General features: G+C 37.4%; 1 protein-coding gene across 3 annotated transcripts in view; it reads right to left on the reverse strand.

Moving 5' to 3' along the window:
* The window catches only part of mgmt (O-6-methylguanine-DNA methyltransferase), a 92,003-nt gene extending 74,086 nt beyond the window's left edge, over nt 1–17,917 (reverse strand). Inside the window, exons 1-3 of one of the 3 annotated variants that reach the window (XM_034025322.3) lie at nt 17,821–17,917; nt 11,519–11,566; nt 1,285–1,424 (exon numbers count right to left, since the gene is read on the reverse strand). In XM_034025322.3, the coding sequence (XP_033881213.1) occupies nt 1,285–1,424; nt 11,519–11,542 (164 nt within the window). In that variant the 5' untranslated portion in view covers nt 11,543–11,566; nt 17,821–17,917. Of the gene's footprint in view, nt 1–1,284; nt 1,425–11,518; nt 11,567–16,848; nt 16,928–17,560; nt 17,642–17,820 lie in introns of those variants that run through there. The other 2 variants (XM_059026196.1, XM_059026197.1) reach the window with 2 other exon arrangements.
* Between the last annotated feature and the right edge of the window lie 2,277 nt (nt 17,918–20,194).

Consider the following 20,194-nt stretch of genomic DNA (forward strand, 5'->3'; position numbering starts at 1 on the left):
ATGTTGTCAATTACAGAATAGGATTCCCTACATCAAAAAAAAAAACTGACAGCACTGGGCATTCTTGTCAGATGTCCATAATCCAGCTACTAGGTGGCTTCAGGGTTGTTAAGGCATTGGAGAATTAAATGCCGTCAGAGACACGGTTATTTTTTTGTAGTAAAAACAAATACGTAAATACACTGACTTCACAGTACTATCATTGCAATGACAATGATACAGAGGTTGCATGTGAACGATCAGTATAAGAGTATGATACCAAACGGAGGTTTATCGATTGCTTTCCAACCCTTTTATTTGTTTGTTTAACATTTAAGTGCCCATTTCTCATAACAGCGAATCAGTTAATTGCCATTTACAGTGCATTGAGGAGAGAGCTGACTGTCAAGCACAATTGCTATCAGCATTATTGTATGTGGCCCCTGATAAGCCACACTAAAGAAAACAACACACATCCTCTTAACTTACCAGGAAGTGTAAGCAACTGGGGGCTTTTCTACCTCACCTACGGAAAATGTAATCTGCATGTTTTGCAATTATGATTACAGCATTGTGTGCACCCTTTACCCTAATACAGTGATCTGACAGACTTGTAGCTCCCAAATTGAATAGACCGAGCTTACCCATAGCATTTATGAAAATGCTGGATCTCAGTCATATCGTTTTTATCAGTTCTGAGACTGAATCCCCCTTGACCCCCTGATGTAACCTAACCTTAGTAATGATGCCGGAGCCTACATCTGGAAAGCAAGAAACCAGCAAAACCTTTTGACTTTATCACTCAACCTGCTGCCATATTATAGCTTCTGCAAAGGCACTATTGTAATTAACGCTTCCCTTGAGCAGTTCTAGTAGGAACTGATGAAAAGGATGGGATAAAAAAAAATACAAAATACAAACATCAAATGCATAAATGTATATTCTAGGTGCATCATTTTAGACAGATTATTAATTAAATCGTGGATAACAGTAGAAAAAAAATCTGGGGAATAGAGATAAATCATCCAAAACGAAAGCCTATATTCAATCTACTTTTAGATGTTAAAATTAGGTTTGCAACAGACTGTGCATGCTATCAAACTTCTCATTTTAAGCTCAACTGTGTGTTAGAGTGAGTTTCATATTTGCACTGGTGGTATTTCTCTGAACCATATTTCTTCAGGGATCTGCACAAATGTTCACGGTTTGATGAGAAATGTTCCACTCCATCACATCTATAGATTCTTTTCTGTCTCAAAATTTCATACTTTTATTAATCAAATCATTGTCAAGCTTCTCGCCTACCTTTCTGCAGGTGTAGCGTCCTCTTGCAGCTGTATGCAGTGCACGCCATTTTCACATCCAGTTACCTGGATCTCACCCAGGGGGCTCAGCAATGTGACTCCTGCCAGCTTGCACTGACTCGGGTTCCTCTTGTGAACACTCTGTCCGAGAGATGAGAAATACTAAATTGAGATAAAGCAATACTAAGATGGTTTAAAGAAATGGTATGTCAAAAATATTCAAAGAAAAAAAAAAAAAACACTTCCGAGTGCATTTAAAACATAATCCTGTTCATGTTTTCTACATGCAACTTAAACATTGGTTACTTGAACCATAAAAAATAAAAAAATAGTTTTTGTTTTTCTTAATAGTATTGCAATTGCACAACTGAACCCTCTCATTTCATCCCAGTGTTATATGTTTTAAAACAGTACATACAATCTGAATTGGAACTCCATTGGTTCCTAATGGAGCATATACGCTCATGGGCAGAGGTGGTGGTCACTTCATCTAAAACGCTATGGCTTTTCCAGTCCCCATTCATCAAATCTGAGTTGCTGTGGATCAAAGGGGATATTGTGCTGATGGAGGAGAAGAATATGCAATCCATATTTTAAACTAGTGCTCCTCAGAAAAGTTTGCATTCAGTTGAAATCTTTGATTAATTTTTTTTTTTTTTTTGTGGAAATATTTATATTTACTGCAGCACAAAAACAAATCAAACAATATCACTCCATCAGTTTTATTTGTAACAAAATGTGATTTGAAGTACATTTCAACTTTTTTTAATACCATGTCAATTGAAGAATGGATAAGTCAAAACCTCCATAATAAAATAGCTCAGGAGAGAGTGCAAGTATGAGAGCATACATCACCCTGCCATTGCCAGATCAGACCCGACAAAACTAAACTCTTCTAATGTTTTACATGTGAACACTCCACAAGGCCTGTTGTATAAAGTGTGGTTTGACATACAAATGCATCTGGACAGAGATGCAGAGAAGGCTCAAGAGAATTACCTCACAATGCTTTCCTGGTTTAAAGTTTGCTACAAAAAAAATTCTAACAACCCCACGGACATCATAATATCTAACTACCAACTACTGGACTTCATCTCGGGCCGTTACCCAAGCGGTTCATAATGCCCAGTAATGCCCTCTGTGTCGGGTCTTATTGCTTGCTTAAACTTCCACACTCAGAACTTACTGTACACAGATGTATTTGAAAACATGTCACCGAGGCCCTGTTAAAGCAAACAGACCAACAAGCTGGTAAAATGTATAACAATACAAAGTGCAACCCTTTACTGGTGGACTTCAGATAATCGTTATATCTGTATCTGGAAAACAGAAATACACAACGAAATTTCTCATTCTGGAAACCATGTCAAAATGAAAACATATTTTAGGAGTTATAACTGAAGTGTTTAACCATTTACTTTTTAGATCTTCAAGGTCAGAAGTTGTCCTAATTACAATAAGATCCGTTATGCTTCAAGTATTTCTTCCCAAATGGCAAATGTAAAGTTATACAGGATTACATACAGTATGTGAGCATAGAAGCGGATCATTTGTACATAACTTTATTATTTATATGAGATTACAAAATATGAACCGTATATGCCAAAGCTACATCCACAGGCATGCCTGCCATTGGGATTCAGGTCACTTCTCAGTTTGATGTATTATACTAATGCACATTGTCATTGATTGTACTCCCCCAAGCAAATGCCACTTCATTCACAAGTCTGTACCAGAGCCAGCATTTGACAGTGAAGTTTGTTTTCTGCCCAGATGTCAATAAAAGATTTAATTGCCAAAATATATCTTTCAATTAACATCAAGACAATCAGTAAAACAACTGATAAAAACACCTTTTACAGTTTTCAGATGCCAGTTCTACCACTAAACTGTACGATATCACTTAAATTGAGCAAACAATGCTAAGTCAGTCCTGTTGTCTGGTAAATGATCCCATGATAGAACAGCATTATTTTCAATACGTCATTTCTGGCGGATGTTCAGGATGTTTTTCAAGCATTAAATTTAATCCACAGGGTACAATTCCACAGGGATTTTTTTTTTTCAACTCCAAACAACTGCCATAATACACTACTCCTTTGAATACCAAAATAGATGTTGGAAATAATCAAGTCAACCCTTTTTAGCTGTTTTTACAGACTAGTAAACCACTTTTTGTAAGGTTTTAATACAGAATCCTAAACTCAAACTCCCCCTCATATGTCTTTTTTTTTTTTGTATAAAATGCTAACTTACAACAAAGTTCAAATCGTATGGATTATGATTTAGTACCTCTCTTCAACAACCCACTTTGAGGTGGTGTTTTGTTTTCAGCTCAATTTACTTTCCTTCTACTAAAACAAGACAAAACAATATAACAGAAAACCTACTTAAATTCTATATAAACTAATTCTTGGAAGAAACGTTTCTGTTGGCAGGATTGTTGAATTCTTGGGAGATGCTATACAATACTACTATATTTGTTTTCTCTCAAGTAAAGTATGTTCTTTGATATGTTGCAAATAGAAATTAACTTTCATAAAAGTAAATGTTTGCATCTTTAATAAACTTAAACATTCAAATTGAAATTAAAACAATTAGAAACCATTCAACTCAGAAAACCAAAGCAGCAATAATTCCTGTCTCCTTATTTTAAAGGGCTGTCACATGCTCAATGTGAAGATTGTAGCAGCCCCAGACTGCCACTGATTTAATCAGTGTCTGCTGTTTCACTGCTAGAGGCCCAGATAAGCAAGTCAATAATGTTCCCCAGATTTGTTTTTCTAGTAACCCACACAGCAGCCTCCGATTGGAGAGAACCCGGATCATGTTCTTCTTGAGAGCTTTCACGTCACTTGTGCTCCATAAGCATGGAATGTTTGAAATGCACTCTGAAGTGAGACAATTAAATGTTGCAGGGCAGCACAAGCAGCATTACGCCCATACTGGCAAACCTTAAACAAAAGGGCAGAGACAGAAAATAGAGAAATAAAAATCAGCCTCTGCAGAGTTTAAAACCCACATTGTAACATGATGTGATTCAATTCAGTTCTTCACAATTCTCTTGCTTGATAGATTTGGCCCTCTGGTCCTTTCCTTGCCCAATTTGTCAGCATATGTAAATGGCTAGTGATGGTACGATTTAAAGCAAATTCAGTTTAACTTACCTTTTTATAACATTATTAGCACCAAAATGATTATCGTTAGCTGTGCCAGGCCAAACAGAATGGAGAGGTTGTGTTTGTGTGGAAGCAGTAAATCTAATGCTCAGCCTGTGTTGTGTGTGACACTCTAATAATTTGAATCATTTGAACTGGGGACCCCGGTTACAGCGAAATGACACAATTTACACAGATGGAGGAGAAAGTCATAGTGGGGCAGAGGGAGCACGTCAGACAGATACCTGAGCACAATGCCATTTTAACATGAAATGATTACATGGATCACATCTCAGAATATACATCAAATAACAGGCTTCATTTCATTCACTTTAAAATGCCTTTCTCTATCTGAGGTCAACAGACTTTCTTTCAAAGAGGTAACAAGAATAAGCAAGGCTGCTTACTGCTTTATGGCAAGCTGCCTGGGCCGCTTAACTGAAAACACATTGAATAGCTCAAGACAGCTGGCAGCACAGCCAATCCTTCCTGCAGTGAAGCTGGTCCAATCCAGCCAGCAGCATGTAACGTTTTGGTAGTTTTAATGTAATCAGTCTTTGTTTGGCTCTGAGCGCTGGTCTTTAGGATAGTCAGCTGTCTGGTGTAGTTTTACCATTTAAATGTCTTGTTAAAAGTCAGTAATATCTTGAATGACGTCACAGCACAAGAGCATTAACACATTACTGATGAGACCGTTCTTGTTTTAATGGCATCTATACCATACTTCAATACCATAAATTAAGATAAAAGGTTAAACTTATAGAAAGTTAAAAGCTTCGGCTAATGCCTTCATCGTAACACCCTTTATTTCATTATCTTTAGATTATACACAGATAATATTTCTAATTGAAAAATTGGATTGCATTTGTTTTCAACAGCGTATAGTACATCCAACCAGTATGTTTAATTTTGTAAACGTCAAATTGCTGCCTATTAATTTGCATACACCAAACATGAAAATGCAAGTTTAAGAGCTATGACAGGGTAAAAGATCTAATGAAAAAATGTTGGATCACTGGTTTCTTTATTAACCTTTACTAGACTGGTTATTGTATTGGTGAAGGCGTCCACAGCGGTTTTATCCAAAGAAGCCGCAGAATCTGCCTGAATACTGATCTCATTATACTGTTAAATGTTATGTATAAAATTGGAACACCATTGTTAGCAAACAGAATTAAGTCCTACTTGTCATTAATAACAAATGAGCATCAAAAAGGGTTTTCATTGCAAAAGATTTATTGGTGAGAGTGTAAGGATGATTTATGGCTTAATGTTCTGTACAGAAGATCCCAACTTTCCAGGCATGCTCCCATTACATGACTTTGAAAAAAAAGATGTGCCTCTGTGGCATTCTCTTTTCTGTAGGGCCAAGGTTCCCTGTAAATCACATGTCCCAGCCTTGAGCACTGTCATTAGCAAAATGGGTTTGTATTTCTCCAGCACTCAGAGCGCAAGGTTCGGGAGTTGCGAGACTCGCTTGTGCATTACGTTTTCCATTGCTGATTAAGCTCCTACGCATTCACATGCTACCTGAAGCCAGCAATCTGGAATCATTTTATCAAAGGCAATGCAAACTGTATGGTGTTTTACGTACTGTATTTCATAGGATTTCATTAATAACTGTGTTATATGTTGGTGCTAGCAGAACTGTTATTTATGGCGCTTGGATTCTTTCTTATTTGGCAAGGGTTAGTAAAAACCCAAAAATATCCTAATTAGAAAATCACTCCGCCCCCAAATACCTATATTATTTCAGTTTCAATTTCAGTTGTATTTCAATTATTGTGATGAACCAAAATGGAAACTGTATTTCATGCATTCTGTTATTTTGGCATTGACAAGTTGGGGAAAATATTACATTCCATTGCAGTGTTCCTGTTTTTTGGGGGTTTTTTTGCAAAAATAAATAAATTAAAAAATCACCCTTATTACTAAATAACTGACAGGAAATCCAAGGGATTATAAATGGAACCCTGTAAGCATATGCTGATGTTGTAACAGTAATTCCTGACAGTTCATGGAGGCTACAAGCTGTGCATGTGGAACCATGACTGGAAGCCTGTATTTATTCCCGGGGTTTAGCTGTAAGTCTAAGGAAAACAAAGTTGTTTGAATTAGAAAACAAAACCATGTAACCTTGGAGACGCATTGTTTTTTGCCTACTGAAATCTAGTGTGCATTTATATCTTGGTTCTCTATCAAAATGTGAAAAACCTAGTGTAACAGGCGTGTGTAATCTATGTCTTACTCCACACCCTATCAAGGGTTATTGCTTACTTATACACCATATGCATTGAGATCTGAGTGTTCCATTCAACCTAAATGAGCTTCCAGCTACATGCAATCCATTAGCAGCATGTGTGTCCACCTTCTTTATATCCAATCATATAACTGCTGGAATCACTGTGGCAGCCATGGAAACTGTGTCGCAATTAATTGTACCTGCTTTTAAAATATAAAAATATAAAAAAAGCTCAAGCTCTCAGCTTTAAGCGCTGGGAAGTTCATCAGAGAGACAAAACAGTACCGCATTTCTGCCAACAGCCAAGACACTTTGATGATACAGGCTGCTGGATTTGGTAAGCCAGTATTTCATATTCTGTCTAAACAGGCAATCCATTCAAAATTCTCAAATGAATGAGTGAATTGGCATGGTTAGTCTGGGGTTAATTTTTTACTTTAAAGCGCTATTAATAACACTTTATTTATGTTTTAAATATGATCATAACAATTAAGTTTGTCTATTTGGATGTATAATATTATTTTTCACACTCGTCTGCTAGTATTGTAAATTAATAATCACAGCATAGCAGGGTGAATAAAATAACATCTGTGTCGTGTCGTCTCAGGAATGAAAAGCTAGTGTACCTCAGATGATTTGATTTGGAATAACACTCCACTGGACCCTACCTAACTTCTCCTGGCTTTTTTACTTTGGGAAGTAATCTGCCCAGATATGTTATTGTAATTGTGCATGCACATAACCGCATAAGACGTGACGATGCATTTCAGTTTGACTGATTTAAAAACTAAAATAAAATATGTTAAGAAATCTGTTAGAATTAATAAGCACTGGTTTCCAACAGGTGTAACATACATAAGCAGTTGTGTGCATCTACCTAGCAACAATAATGGGGAAAGAGAATGATCTCAGTGACTTTACAGGGGGTGCCCGTGTAACGGAATCGCCCCTCAACACAGCAGCTGCATTGACCATGAAGAGAGTCTCCCGGATATTTATGGATTGGCAGCTTTTGCAGAAGTGAATCATGATGGATCGAGCCTGCCGACATGTGCTTCGTATTGCAACAAACTAAATACTTGCTACCATGGCCCACATCAGAAGACTTCAGTACTGGACAAGACACACATGTGCTATGTGTTTCTACTCTCTATTCTTTTGGCTAGTCCATGTAATACCAATTCACTCTTAGTGGTATTCTTGCATAGCACACAAGTACACTGGTACTAGCAAACTAGTCTAAATGAACTGTATCCAAAACAAGAACAGTATATGAGCTATGCAGTACAAAGCATCGGTAAGTATATCGTGCTTGGGTTTGATATGGGTCTAGCAAATAAGGCTTAACATGACTTACAGTAGATAAAATAGCCTAAATGACACAATGGTCTGTTTCCCTCTTACTGTTTCAACTAGCTTCATTAATGGCAATTAATCTCCCAACAATCCTGTCTGAGGCCAGTCTATACCAATGTGATTTTAGAAGCATGCCATGCACAACATTAAGGACAATAAAACCTGCAGCAAAGATTAAACACATCTTCTCAAACATCTTCAAATGAAGGGAGGGGAACTACAGTATTGGACACGTGTTGTGCCACTACTACAGTGTAGTATTGTTGAGGTGAGGACTTGCACCATGACAATTACATCTATTTACACAGATTTACAAACTGAAATGCTTTTGAGGGGTACCGTATAAGTGATGATGTGTTTTATGTTTTTTAAAGAATTAAAGTAAGGGCGTTGCATGCACCCAACCAAGAAAAAAGCATCCTGTCCACAAAACCCTGTACTTCTGTTCTATTTCCCAGACACTCTCTCCTAGAGACTTTTAAACTGTGATTAAAGATAGTGGTTTGTCTACAGTATTTGTTTAATTACAGTTTTCTATATAACATCCAAAAAAAACAAAGATTATTTTACATGGTTTTGTGTCTGGTTAAAATGAGTATTTTGCACTTTTTTTATTATTCATTTTTTTTAATATATATTTTGGATCAAAATAATACAATGCAGGCCACAGGAATTCCAAATTATGTCTGTTTTTTGGATTTCAACTATTCTTCATAAACATGTGAAACAAAATAATCATTTTTGGCCTGGATGGAATTCATATAATTTAGATGGCCAAAATACTGATTACTCAATATTAAAAATACAATACTCCATTCTCTCTTATTTTACTTCTACACCATCTCAACCATGTTATAGCCACACACATACACAGATAGATAGATAGATAGATAGATAGATAGATAGATAGATAGAGAGATAAAGATAGATATTCCACCACAAAGACGGTTGTAAATATCTAGTTTGAGGTTCAGGGTAGCAAAAGTATCACCTTTATCTTGACATTTAAAATTGGTCTATTTGAAGCAAACAACATAATTAAATATTACTTTAGGGAATTACTAGCAGCAGAGCTGAGCGTCCAATTCTTTTAGGAAACGATTAAATGGAACGCACTGAATGACTTATTAAAATAAAATGTATTATTTGCAGGCTTTCTCAAGGTAAATTCTTCAGTAATAGAAACCTCTACCCACATCCATTGCAAAAGTGACGGAAGAGGCAACCAAACAGAAGATAACGCAATTGGCGATAACACAATAAAAGATATTGCACTCATGACGCATTATTGCTGGCAATTATTAGAATCACTGCAACTTAATTTCAAAAGCACTATCAACTGAACTATAACAGTCTCCCTTTAAATATCAAACACTATTACATTAAAGCAATAACTTACCTCCCAGCTATAATAATATCAGCCCATGTTATTGCAGCTCGTCATATCATAAATACTTCTCGTTGACAAGCCAGGCTAATTCTGGTTAATTTTATTGTGCTTTTGCAGCCATATCCATATTTGTGCAATTATTTTTTTTATAATTTTATTATAATAGAAAACAAAATTGCTCCTGTAATTTCAGCATTTGTTGAGAATGGTAAAGCTTAAATCACTGTAAGTGGCAGATTCAATAAAACCACAGTTTTATCTCAGAAAGTGGCAGGGACATTGGATAAATCATGTTTCAGCTGTGTGCAGCTGACCCCCAAGAGCAATGCAGAACATCAGAACTGCTTCAAAGAGAAACTTTCCTCTGCTATCAATCATCCCCCTAATACTGAAGCAGCTAACCCTAAAGGGTAAAGGATGAGTGAGCAGCAAAACAAAGGGAATTAATGAGGAATGCGACAGGATTCCATCTAATTGTACTGCAAAATTAAGCAATAAAGCAGTAGTAAATTGGATTCATAATCATTTCAGTAGTTTTTTTTTTTTTTTTTTTTTAAACCAGTGGTTGGAGATAATAGAACACTATGACAAAGTAAATGATGTGTCTTTCTCTCATAAAATAAGTGGAATAGCAAATCAGAAAAAGAACTAACTAGCAATAAACACCTGAGGTGTGTACACACACACAGCATCTCTAAAATAAACACCTTTAAGTCATTATTGCAGTATGATGTGTGTTAGCTTGACTGTTTGCATCTGAGGCTTTGGGTTAATGTACGAGTACAGTTTTCCTCTGGATCTTTAACATATGTATATTGGGTCAAAATAACTGTAAAGACCCAATGGCCTAATCCTTTGATTATGTTTTGCAGTGTGCAGTAGTATACAAATTGTTAGAACACCTATAATAATGTATTTTCACAGGGAAACTTGTCTTCTGTGATTAATTACATGAAGAGTAAAACCTTACATCTATAGTAATTAGTGGTTTACTTTCTGTTTTAAAAGCAAAGATATGAAAATACATAAAAAAACAAAAAAACATACCACATTATTGTACATGCACACTTGTGCAGAACAGAGGGTATATCTTAGTCAAAGGATCTGTTTAAAAAGTGTAATGTGTTGTTCAATTTTAAAAGACATGCTAACAAATACTGGCCTACAAAAGGTTAAAAGGATTTTAAAACCCATCTTGGCAGTAGATTCAAATATTAATTATTTTCAACTAATTAATATAAATTCAGCTGGACAGAAGCATGCCTTGAGAAGTTTATTAACTGAAAATTGATGGTCAATACAGATATGTTAAAGTTGTATTTTTATGTTTTGCTTTACAGTACACTTTTTTGTATTGTTTCAGTATTCTCTTGCCAATAGCTTAATGAACACTGTAGTCAGACATGGCCCTTAAAGACAGTGGCCTGTTGATGCATAAGTTCATAGGGGCACCTTTCCTTTCCTGCTATCAAGGCAAAAAGTTGCTCCCTCTACTTCATCAGCATTTAGTTACCTTAATGCAGAAGGTGATTACAAAAGCAGAATCCTTCCAAACACTGCAAGCACTGAGGAAACTCCATAAACAATGTGAACTGTTTGAGTTGCAGTTTTGAAGAGTACTTTTAGTTTTGAGATTTACTGCGATACAGTCAATATATTGCACCTACATATATAAAGACAAATATTTTATTTTTATGCAACTTACACAATCACAGCTTTGTCGGGTTTTTTTTTTTTTTTAATATATATAATTGTAAATCCAAAACTGAAGTATAACCACTCATGAACACATCTAATTATTTATGGGAAGGTCAAGAAGCAACTGCCCCTAACACATCTAAGAATAGAGCACCATCCTATTAATCTCCATTCTGTGGAAGATAGATATGTGATGGGGAAAGGTCCACTGATGCCTGTTACCGGGCTTGACAGAGCTACAGTGATTTACAATGCAGCATCAATCTTGTCATCTGGTTTCCAAACAATAATTGCCAGACGGGGAGAGGGCTCCAAACTACTGTATATGTGAACTCATTTGTAATGTTGTTTTTTTTCATGAGTACTTGTACGAAAGTAGATTAACACTCACTTTCTGATGAAGTCTTGATGCCATAGTAGGTTCATAAAAGAGTTTCACCTGGACACAAAGAGAAAGAGAAAAAAAAACATGATATAAACCAGTGATTATCAAACTGGGTGGTTAAGTAAAAAAAATTAGGTTGCACATCTTTACCTATATATATATATATATATATATATATATATAAAAACTTAAAGTAAATCCTACTGCTGACATCTCCTGGCATTTCAAAGTCATCCAACCCAGGATGGAACTGCTCTGCGCACCCAAAACAGGCACCACCCATCTCACTTATACTAGGTAAGCAGTATCTCATTAAAACGTACATTACTGTATACTAATATGCATTTCTGTTTGAACCTGTGATGCACTACACTTTTTAACATTAAGTGAAAGTGGCAGTGCAGTGTAAAAAAAAAAAAAAGAAAAATTATATAATGGAGCAATATTTTTTTCAATACAGTATAGAGTTTAAGCTATTTCTGAATAGAATGGCATCTGTCACCACATCTAATTCCCAGGCATGCAAGTTAATTTTTTGGTTAGCAAACAGGAATTTGTGGGTTCAGCAGGTCAGCTATCATCTGTATTGAGTCACAATCAACAGATGGAAAGCTGCTTGCTTCTCTCATCACACTGCACATGCTACTTTGATCTTCTGCAGGATAAGAAAGTTTATTAAGAAAAAAATCCCAGGGCCTGCACAAATAAAGGACACATGGAGACAAGAATTACTGTGCTTTTAATGGCTCACAACTAGGTGCTAAATAACCTTTACACCGAAGGAAATGCAAACATACTTTACTTCCTTGACATCGACAAATTAAAGGATATACCAGTTTAATGTGCTGAGTTCTCTTTGTTTAAATACTGTTTTTCTCATGCATTCTTTTTTTTTTACTCAGTCACAGCAAACAAAAAAGAATATATATATATATATATACATATATATATATATATATATATATATATATATATATATATATGTATATATATATATATATATATATATATATATATATATATGTGCTATTATCCTTACAAGTGTTTATTGTGAAATGCACTGAATTTGGCAATTACTGTAGGTACCATGCAGTTAAAATAAGTGTTGCCACAGCACACTTCAACTATTTTAGACTAAGTTTCTCAAATTGCTTATCCTTGTATATGGTGACATGTGACCCTTTCATGTGACCAGTACATTTATGATAAGTGTTTGATGTAAAGAACTGATAAACAGCAACGTTTCTAATTTAACTGAGAATCAGAACCTGTGAATGTTCCATGTCAGGCAGCAAAAACTAATATTACCTCTGCAAATAGTACAGTGAAAACACTTTTAAACAGTAAGAATAGCTCTTACCCATAAAAATGGCCAATTTTAATATCCTGCAATGATGCAGCCAATGTGTTGAGATATTATTTATAAAAGGTTTCACACTATGGTATGTGAGTATTATGTTACAGATTTTTCAGCTGCAGCATTAGATATTACTTGATTGAGCAGCATGTTTGACAACTACAAAACAACACTGACAGTCCATTCCATCGTAACACTGAAAAGTTATCAATATCAGACTTATTATCCTAATACACAGAAGACCATTAAAAAGTATTGGGACTGACAGTTTGATGCTGACTTATCTAATGTATCAAAACTTACATTTGTATGGAATGACTGCAATTTTGGAAATTTTTAATTACTTTACATTGCCTCCTTTTAAAAGTTTTGAATGTCCCAGCAATCATCTGCTACTGTATTTTAATGTAATATAACCACACAGTGCAGTTTTTCCCAATGTATCCCCCCCTAAGGCCTTTAACACACTTTTATTTATTTATTTATTTATTTTTTAATGTCATAGTACTCCCAGCCAGATCCATTATTTTTACATCTCACACTATAGGAGGGAGTGATACTGTTCTATACTGAGGTCTCTAGTCAAATACACATACAGTACACATGATAAGTTCCCCAAAGTTAATATGCTACTTGTAAAGTTTGTGTTTTCAAATCATCTCTGCCCCAATAAACCAATCCTAATCTCATAAAAGAATCATATAACAGGATGGAAGAAAGCTAACTCAAGTATATTCTAACCCATTTCGCTTCTGTTATTGATTTCAAGGATAAACAGAATCAATCATTAATAAGTACATTACGAGATGACCCTCAGGGTTAATCATATTCTTAGAATCTCTCACTGTGGGATTAACAACAGGACTCCTTGGCTACCCTGCCAATTGCTGAGAGACATTTTTGTGATAATTGCAGAGATTTCATATCCACAATTTAATCTGAAAAACACAGCGCTGACTAAATTTATTGTGTGCAGAAAAAACAACACAATGAAAAATAGTGTCAATCAAATTATATTTGTATGTATTCAGTGTTCCATAAGTGTATAAAAGCATACACATTTGTAACAATGAACCTGGAAAAGGTGTCTGTTTAAGTTAAAGGCTGGTTCCCACTGGCCACACGATTAACATGGTCGCTATGAACACATGACCTAGTGTTCAAATCGTAGCCACAAGAGACCGTTGGTGATGTCACTCGCACTCAACCAATCATTCATGCCGTTCCCTTTAAAATATTTTCTGCTTGTTTGATTTAAAATAGCTCATCATTGTAGAGATGCAGCAAAAAATGTTCGAAGGAATTTTAATTGAGCAAGTACGTGGCTATCCTTGTCTTTATGACATGGGAAGGGCAGATTATAAAGACCAGTTAAAAAAAGATAATTCCTGGCAGGCTATCACGAAAGTCTTGCAATCTGATGGTGAGCTTTCTTTCCGTTAACTTCGCAACTGAATCAAGCAACGATACAGCTGACCATGAATAAATAAATGAAAAATCTGAAATTAACTAATAGGTAACTAACCAGGGAGGAATCTGAATATTTGTTACCCGATATTTTAGTTTTCTACGGATCTGATGATTGAGTGAAATTCTGAAAGCAAACTTAAAGCAAAATGTAGGAAGCAGTAAGTTAGCAAATAAAAATGACGGCTTTATATGCATTTTACATTTCCACCCACTGATTATACTGTTTTATAGTTTAAACTCAGAAAAGTAATCTCTTTTAACAATATCTTAGTCACAGAATGAATGACGAGGTGGAGAAGTCTAAAGGAGAAATATGCAAGGGAGAAAAAAGCAATACATGAGAAGAGGATTTCTTAACATTTGAATGATAATAATACTCAATGACAAAATGAAGGCATTGTTGTATTGTGTTGTGTTAGTTTATCTTTTATCTCGAGTGCTCCAGTCTAAGGTTACGTCCCACAATTGACCAATAAGAATGAACTAACGCAGCGAGTGGATCGCTCAGTGTGATTTATGTTCAAATGTCTCATGTTCTTTTACACTAATAAGCAATACAAATGTAATGTAATGTTATCAGCGTGTTTCAGATTGCCATCAGGATTTCTTGCTGATGCAGAAATTAGCACATTAACCCAGTAAAGATGAACAATGTAAATGATGCATTTAAGTTGATGTTTAGATACTAGTGCAGAATTGAACACTCATAGTTTCAGGGATGGAAATAAGGCTCCCATTGCATAGCAATTTGATCCATTCCTGGTTTTACTAGGAGTTTAATAAGACACACCTGTGCTTGTTACCTATACACTGGGGCTAATCAGGCTCATTTTAAAACCTGGAACAGGTGAAACTGCTATGCAGTAGGAGTCTTATTGCAATCCCTGGATTTCATCACTTAACTGAAGAATCTAATCTCCCTTTCAAATTTAGCCTGTCCTGTAAAAACAATTAAGTTGTCAGTAAATAAAGTAAACCACAATGACCTAAATCGTTAGGTTACTTACAGTAACCCTGGTTCCCTAAAAGAGAACCGCTTGACCCTAGGTTAGTGGTGCGAGCGTGCAACTGTGCCTATTGAAGGTAAGGAAGGATCTACCACATTCAAGCGGTAGAACCTGGAGAATGTATGCGGCATGGCCCAGCTAGCCGCAGTACATATATCAGACAGCGAGGCCCCTCTGGAGAAGGCCCAAGATGTAGTGAACCCTCTAGTAGAGTGCGCAGCTACTCTCCCAGGTGGGGGTAGGCCAGCACTGTCATATGCCGCAGAGACTGGGTCCGCAAAAGCACTGGACCCCTAAGCACTGCACGCAGAGCGGGTGCTTGTCACTGAGTGGCATATTCACCTTACAAGATGTGCAGGCGTGGAACCATAGGATGCTCGTCATGGCTGCCACTACCAAGTGTGCCAAGCACTGTGCGCACTAATTGTCAAAGCGCACCGAGCACCAAAGCGCTATGCGCACTGAGTGCACCGAGCTCCGTGAGCACCGAGTGCAACGAGCACCGAGCAACGGGTACTATACTCACTGGGGTACTATGCACACCGAGGGCACCGAGCACCGAGCACACTAAGCACTGTGAGCACCGAGGCGATATGCACCGAGCTCACCGGGTGCACCAAGCACCGTGTGCACCGAGGCGCTCTGCACCGAGCACCGTGCGTACTGTGGTAACGCAAGCAGAGAGGCGTTATGTGCACAAAGCACCTAGCCTCGATTGCACCGGGCACCGTGTGCACCGAGCACCATGTGCACAGGGGTAACTTATGCACTGAGGCGCGCGCGCAACGAGGCACCGAAGTACCACAGGCTAAGCGTGTACCGGGGTACCGAAGCACCTGGGGGCAGCTGAAGAAGCGGTGCCTGCCCTAACCGTGTGTAGTCACACACCTGGTCTGGACGTAGCGTATACCAGGGGGGACACACAGGCCGAAGCCGCGGCGGGAAAATCTGTGGACCGAGTACAATAAACAATAAATGATAGTGGAAACTCACTGCTGCTGCTGTTTGTTTTTTTTTTAGCTGTAGCACAACACAGGCAAACGAGAGTACTGCGTGTGCACTGCAGATGTGCCAACAAGGTATTTCGTCAACAACAATATATATATATATATATATATATATATATATATATATATATATATATATATATATATATATATAGACTGCTAAGAGCAGCCAGCAGAGTCGCTAAACAACAGGGGTAAGGCGAAGTCTAGCCCCGTTGGCGTGTTTCCACACGAGTGAAGGCTTGAAAAGACAACAACTCACTCCTTTAATCAATACTGCACAGGCAGTCAACTCACATACCACAGATAGGAAAGCAGCGGCCTGCAACGTGAGCGCAAGCAAGTTGCTAAGGAAAGAAAAAAGGCTGAATCAGGAGTCATTGATTCCGTGAAAGCGGCAAGCCAGCTTTAAGCCTGAAAAGTATGGGAACTGCAGTAGACTCAAGCTCTTTTTTTTAAAAAAAAAACCCTCAGATACCACACAGAGGCTCTTACCTTACCGCCTTGAAAGGCAAAAAAAGAAATGGACCGAGGGCATCGTCCCAGGAAGGGACCTATCGGCAGCTGTGGTACAGAGAGCTCAGAAAATACCTACCATAGGCAGGCATATCCCATACATGTTGTTGGTGGTCGTCTTCGAATTGAAAGGGAACCAATGTTTTCATATAATAATAATAATAATAATAATAATAATAATAATAATAATAATACTGTATGCGACATACAGACTGACCCCTCCACATAAGTTGGTAGAAGCGGTTCTCTGAAAACGTCAGTGTGACATACACACAAAGAGCCTCAATACACAGCAATTCTGATACTCTTGAGATTTAAGAAAGGCCTAGACTTAGTACGTTTTATCGCAATTGTACAAACTGTAAGTGTGGCGTACAGACGACCGGACAAAGTCTCCTTACACCCAATCTCTACCTCATAACAAATTAATACCATATCCGTGGCAATGTAGCTTCCCTATTTTTGAGGCTATGCCATCTAATGCTTGGACTCCCTGATTTTTATAGTTAAGCTACAGAACTACCCAGTACCAGCTGAACAAAAAACAAACAAACAAAAAAAACAAACAGCAGTCATCTTTGTGTAGTTTGAGAGATAAGGTAAGATTAATTTCACGTATTACTTAAGCAAGATTCAAACCAGGGCTATAATTAAATTAGCTACTGTTCCAGCTACTGGTTCCAGGTATTACCATGGCCGGAAACGGGAATATCACGTGTTCATTTGATGCTACACTTGCACGATGACATTTTGCCATTTTCATCGAGTATAAATAACCACGTTATGTTTACGACCTAATAATAGGCCTAGAACTTTTTTTTTTTTTTTCTGTAGGTACCATGCATAATTATAACAGCAGCCATAGATTTGGTCGTTGGCTTTCCCTGTCCTTTATCTACAGCTTCACTGACATAGTTTGTAACTTTAGCAGTGTTAAATAAAAACACAAACCTGACACCAGCCGAAATAATGCTTTTACTGCTGACTGCATACATGTGTGACTGCTAAGCTTCCTGTTTTCATTCTTCAGACAATAGCTAGGATCGAGATCATCCAATCACCATAGAGCACCGCCCCTCACACTAGAGACTGACAGAGAAAACGAGTTAGACTGTGGCATTGCAAAAGCTAACTTTTTTTAAAAAACAAAAACATGTTAATGGTGCATTTGATGTGTCAGTTAAAAAAAGAAAAAAGTTCAACTACAGTGGTGTTGAAACACACTATGACAAGAACAGCAGATATAATGTAAGTTACAGTGCAAACTATAAGGGGAATAGACAGTTCAGTGGCAATGAATGGAAACAGAATACAGTAATATCATTTTTAAGTATTGTACTTTTAAGGTTTTTTTTTGTTTTGTATTTGTTTTTCTTCATTTAACCTGGCATATTATCTCCATACTCTTTGGGTTTCAGTGGCTGACGTGTTATGTCTGCAAACTACTCACCATTATGCATGTTGATGCATTTTAATTAATTGTAATGTATTTTTGTTTATGTACTGTTAGCATTTATCCTTGCTTAACATCAATAACATTGCTGCATGCAGTCCAATATATTGGCTGTCATGTTTTCACTGTGAAAAAAACAAGCAGCTCTCTGGTTTTAGCATGCATTTAACAACCTCTTAACATATGCAACCCAAGGCTGTAACCAAATATGAATTCCAAGTAGGCAATTGATTATTTGTTAACCTGGACAATTTGACCCCAATAAGCATAACCGTGAGATCTACAGTAATACTTAGCAATGTCCCCCACTTAAATCCAGTTGCATCGATAATCCCTATAGCTACGTTTAATAACAAGAATGTAAATCGTACAGGCATAAAACTTCAGCAATTTAAAGAGCTGAGAAATGATTACTGAGTTCAGCCAACCTTAAGTTGCAAATTATACAGCCCTGCAGGCTACCAGCTTGTCCTTCAGTCTGCGCCGTCTAGTGAGAAGGGTTGCATTTGCTTGGTTTTCTGTATTCAGAGATGTTATGGGAGGAGCCTTGATGGGCCGAATGGCCTTTCCTCGTTCTCAAACTATATGTCCTGTCCACCACTGAATTGCTAGTCTTGTTCTGGATTTTTTTTTCCCAGCTGTTTTGCAGTGGTTGGGTTATCATCTGTTTTGCAGTGGTTGGGTTGTCATCTGTTTTGCAGTGGTTGGGTTATCATCTGTTTTGCAGTGGTTGGGTTATCATCTGTTTTGCAGTGGTTGGGTTATCTGTTTTGCAGTGGTTGGGTTATCATCTGTTTTGCAGTGGTTGGGTTGTCATCTGTTTTGCAGTGGTTGGATTATCATCTGTTTTGCAGTGGTTGGGTTATCTGTTTTGCAGTGGTTGGGTTATCATCTGTTTTGCAGTGGTTGGGTTATCATCTGTTTTGCAGTGGTTGGGTTATCTGTTTTGCAGTGGTTGGGTTATCATCTGTTTTGCAGTGGTTGGGTTATCATCTGTTTTGCAGTGGTTGGATTATCATCTGTTTTGCAGTGGTTGGGTTATCTGTTTTGCAGTGGTTGGGTTATCATCTGTTTTGCAGTGGTTGGGTTACCATCTGTTTTGCAGTGGTTGGGTTGTCATCTGTTTTGCAGTGGTTGGGTTATCATCTGTTTTGCAGTGGTTGGGTTGTCATCTGTTTTGCAGTGGTTGGGTTATCATCTGTTTTGCAGTGGTTGGGTTGTCATATGTTTTGCAGTGGTTGGGTTATCTGTTTTGCAGTGGTTGGGTTATCATCTGTTTTGCAGTGGTTGGGTTATCTGTTTTGCAGTGGTTGGGTTATCATCTGTTTTGCAGTGGTTGGGTTATCATCTGTTTTGCAGTGGTTGGGTTATCTGTTTTGCAGTGGTTGGGTTATCTGTTTTGCAGTGGTTGGGTTATCATCTGTTTTGCAGTGGTTGGGTTATCATCTGTTTTGCAGTGGTTGGGTTATCATCTGTTTTGCAGTGGTTGGGTTATCTGTTTTGCAGTGGTTGGGTTATCATCTGTTTTGCAGTGGTTGGGTTACCATCTGTTTTGCAGTGGTTGGGTTGTCATCTGTTTTGCAGTGGTTGGGTTATCATCTGTTTTGCAGTGGTTGGGTTATCATCTGTTTTGCTGTGGTTGGGTTATCTGTTTTGCAGTGGTTGGGTTATCTGTTTTGCAGTGGTTGGGTTATCATCTGTTTTGCAGTGGTTGGGTTACCATCTGTTTTGCAGTGGTTGGGTTGTCATCTGTTTTGCAGTAGTTGGGTTATCTGTTTTGCAGTGGTTGGGTTATCATCTGTTTTGCAGTGGTTGGGTTATCTGTTTTGCAGTGGTTGGGTTATCATCTGTTTTGCAGTGGTTGGGTTACCA

This window comes from Acipenser ruthenus, chromosome 7 (genome assembly GCF_902713425.1).
Source record: "Acipenser ruthenus chromosome 7, fAciRut3.2 maternal haplotype, whole genome shotgun sequence".
Lineage (NCBI taxonomy): Eukaryota > Metazoa > Chordata > Actinopteri > Acipenseriformes > Acipenseridae > Acipenser > Acipenser ruthenus.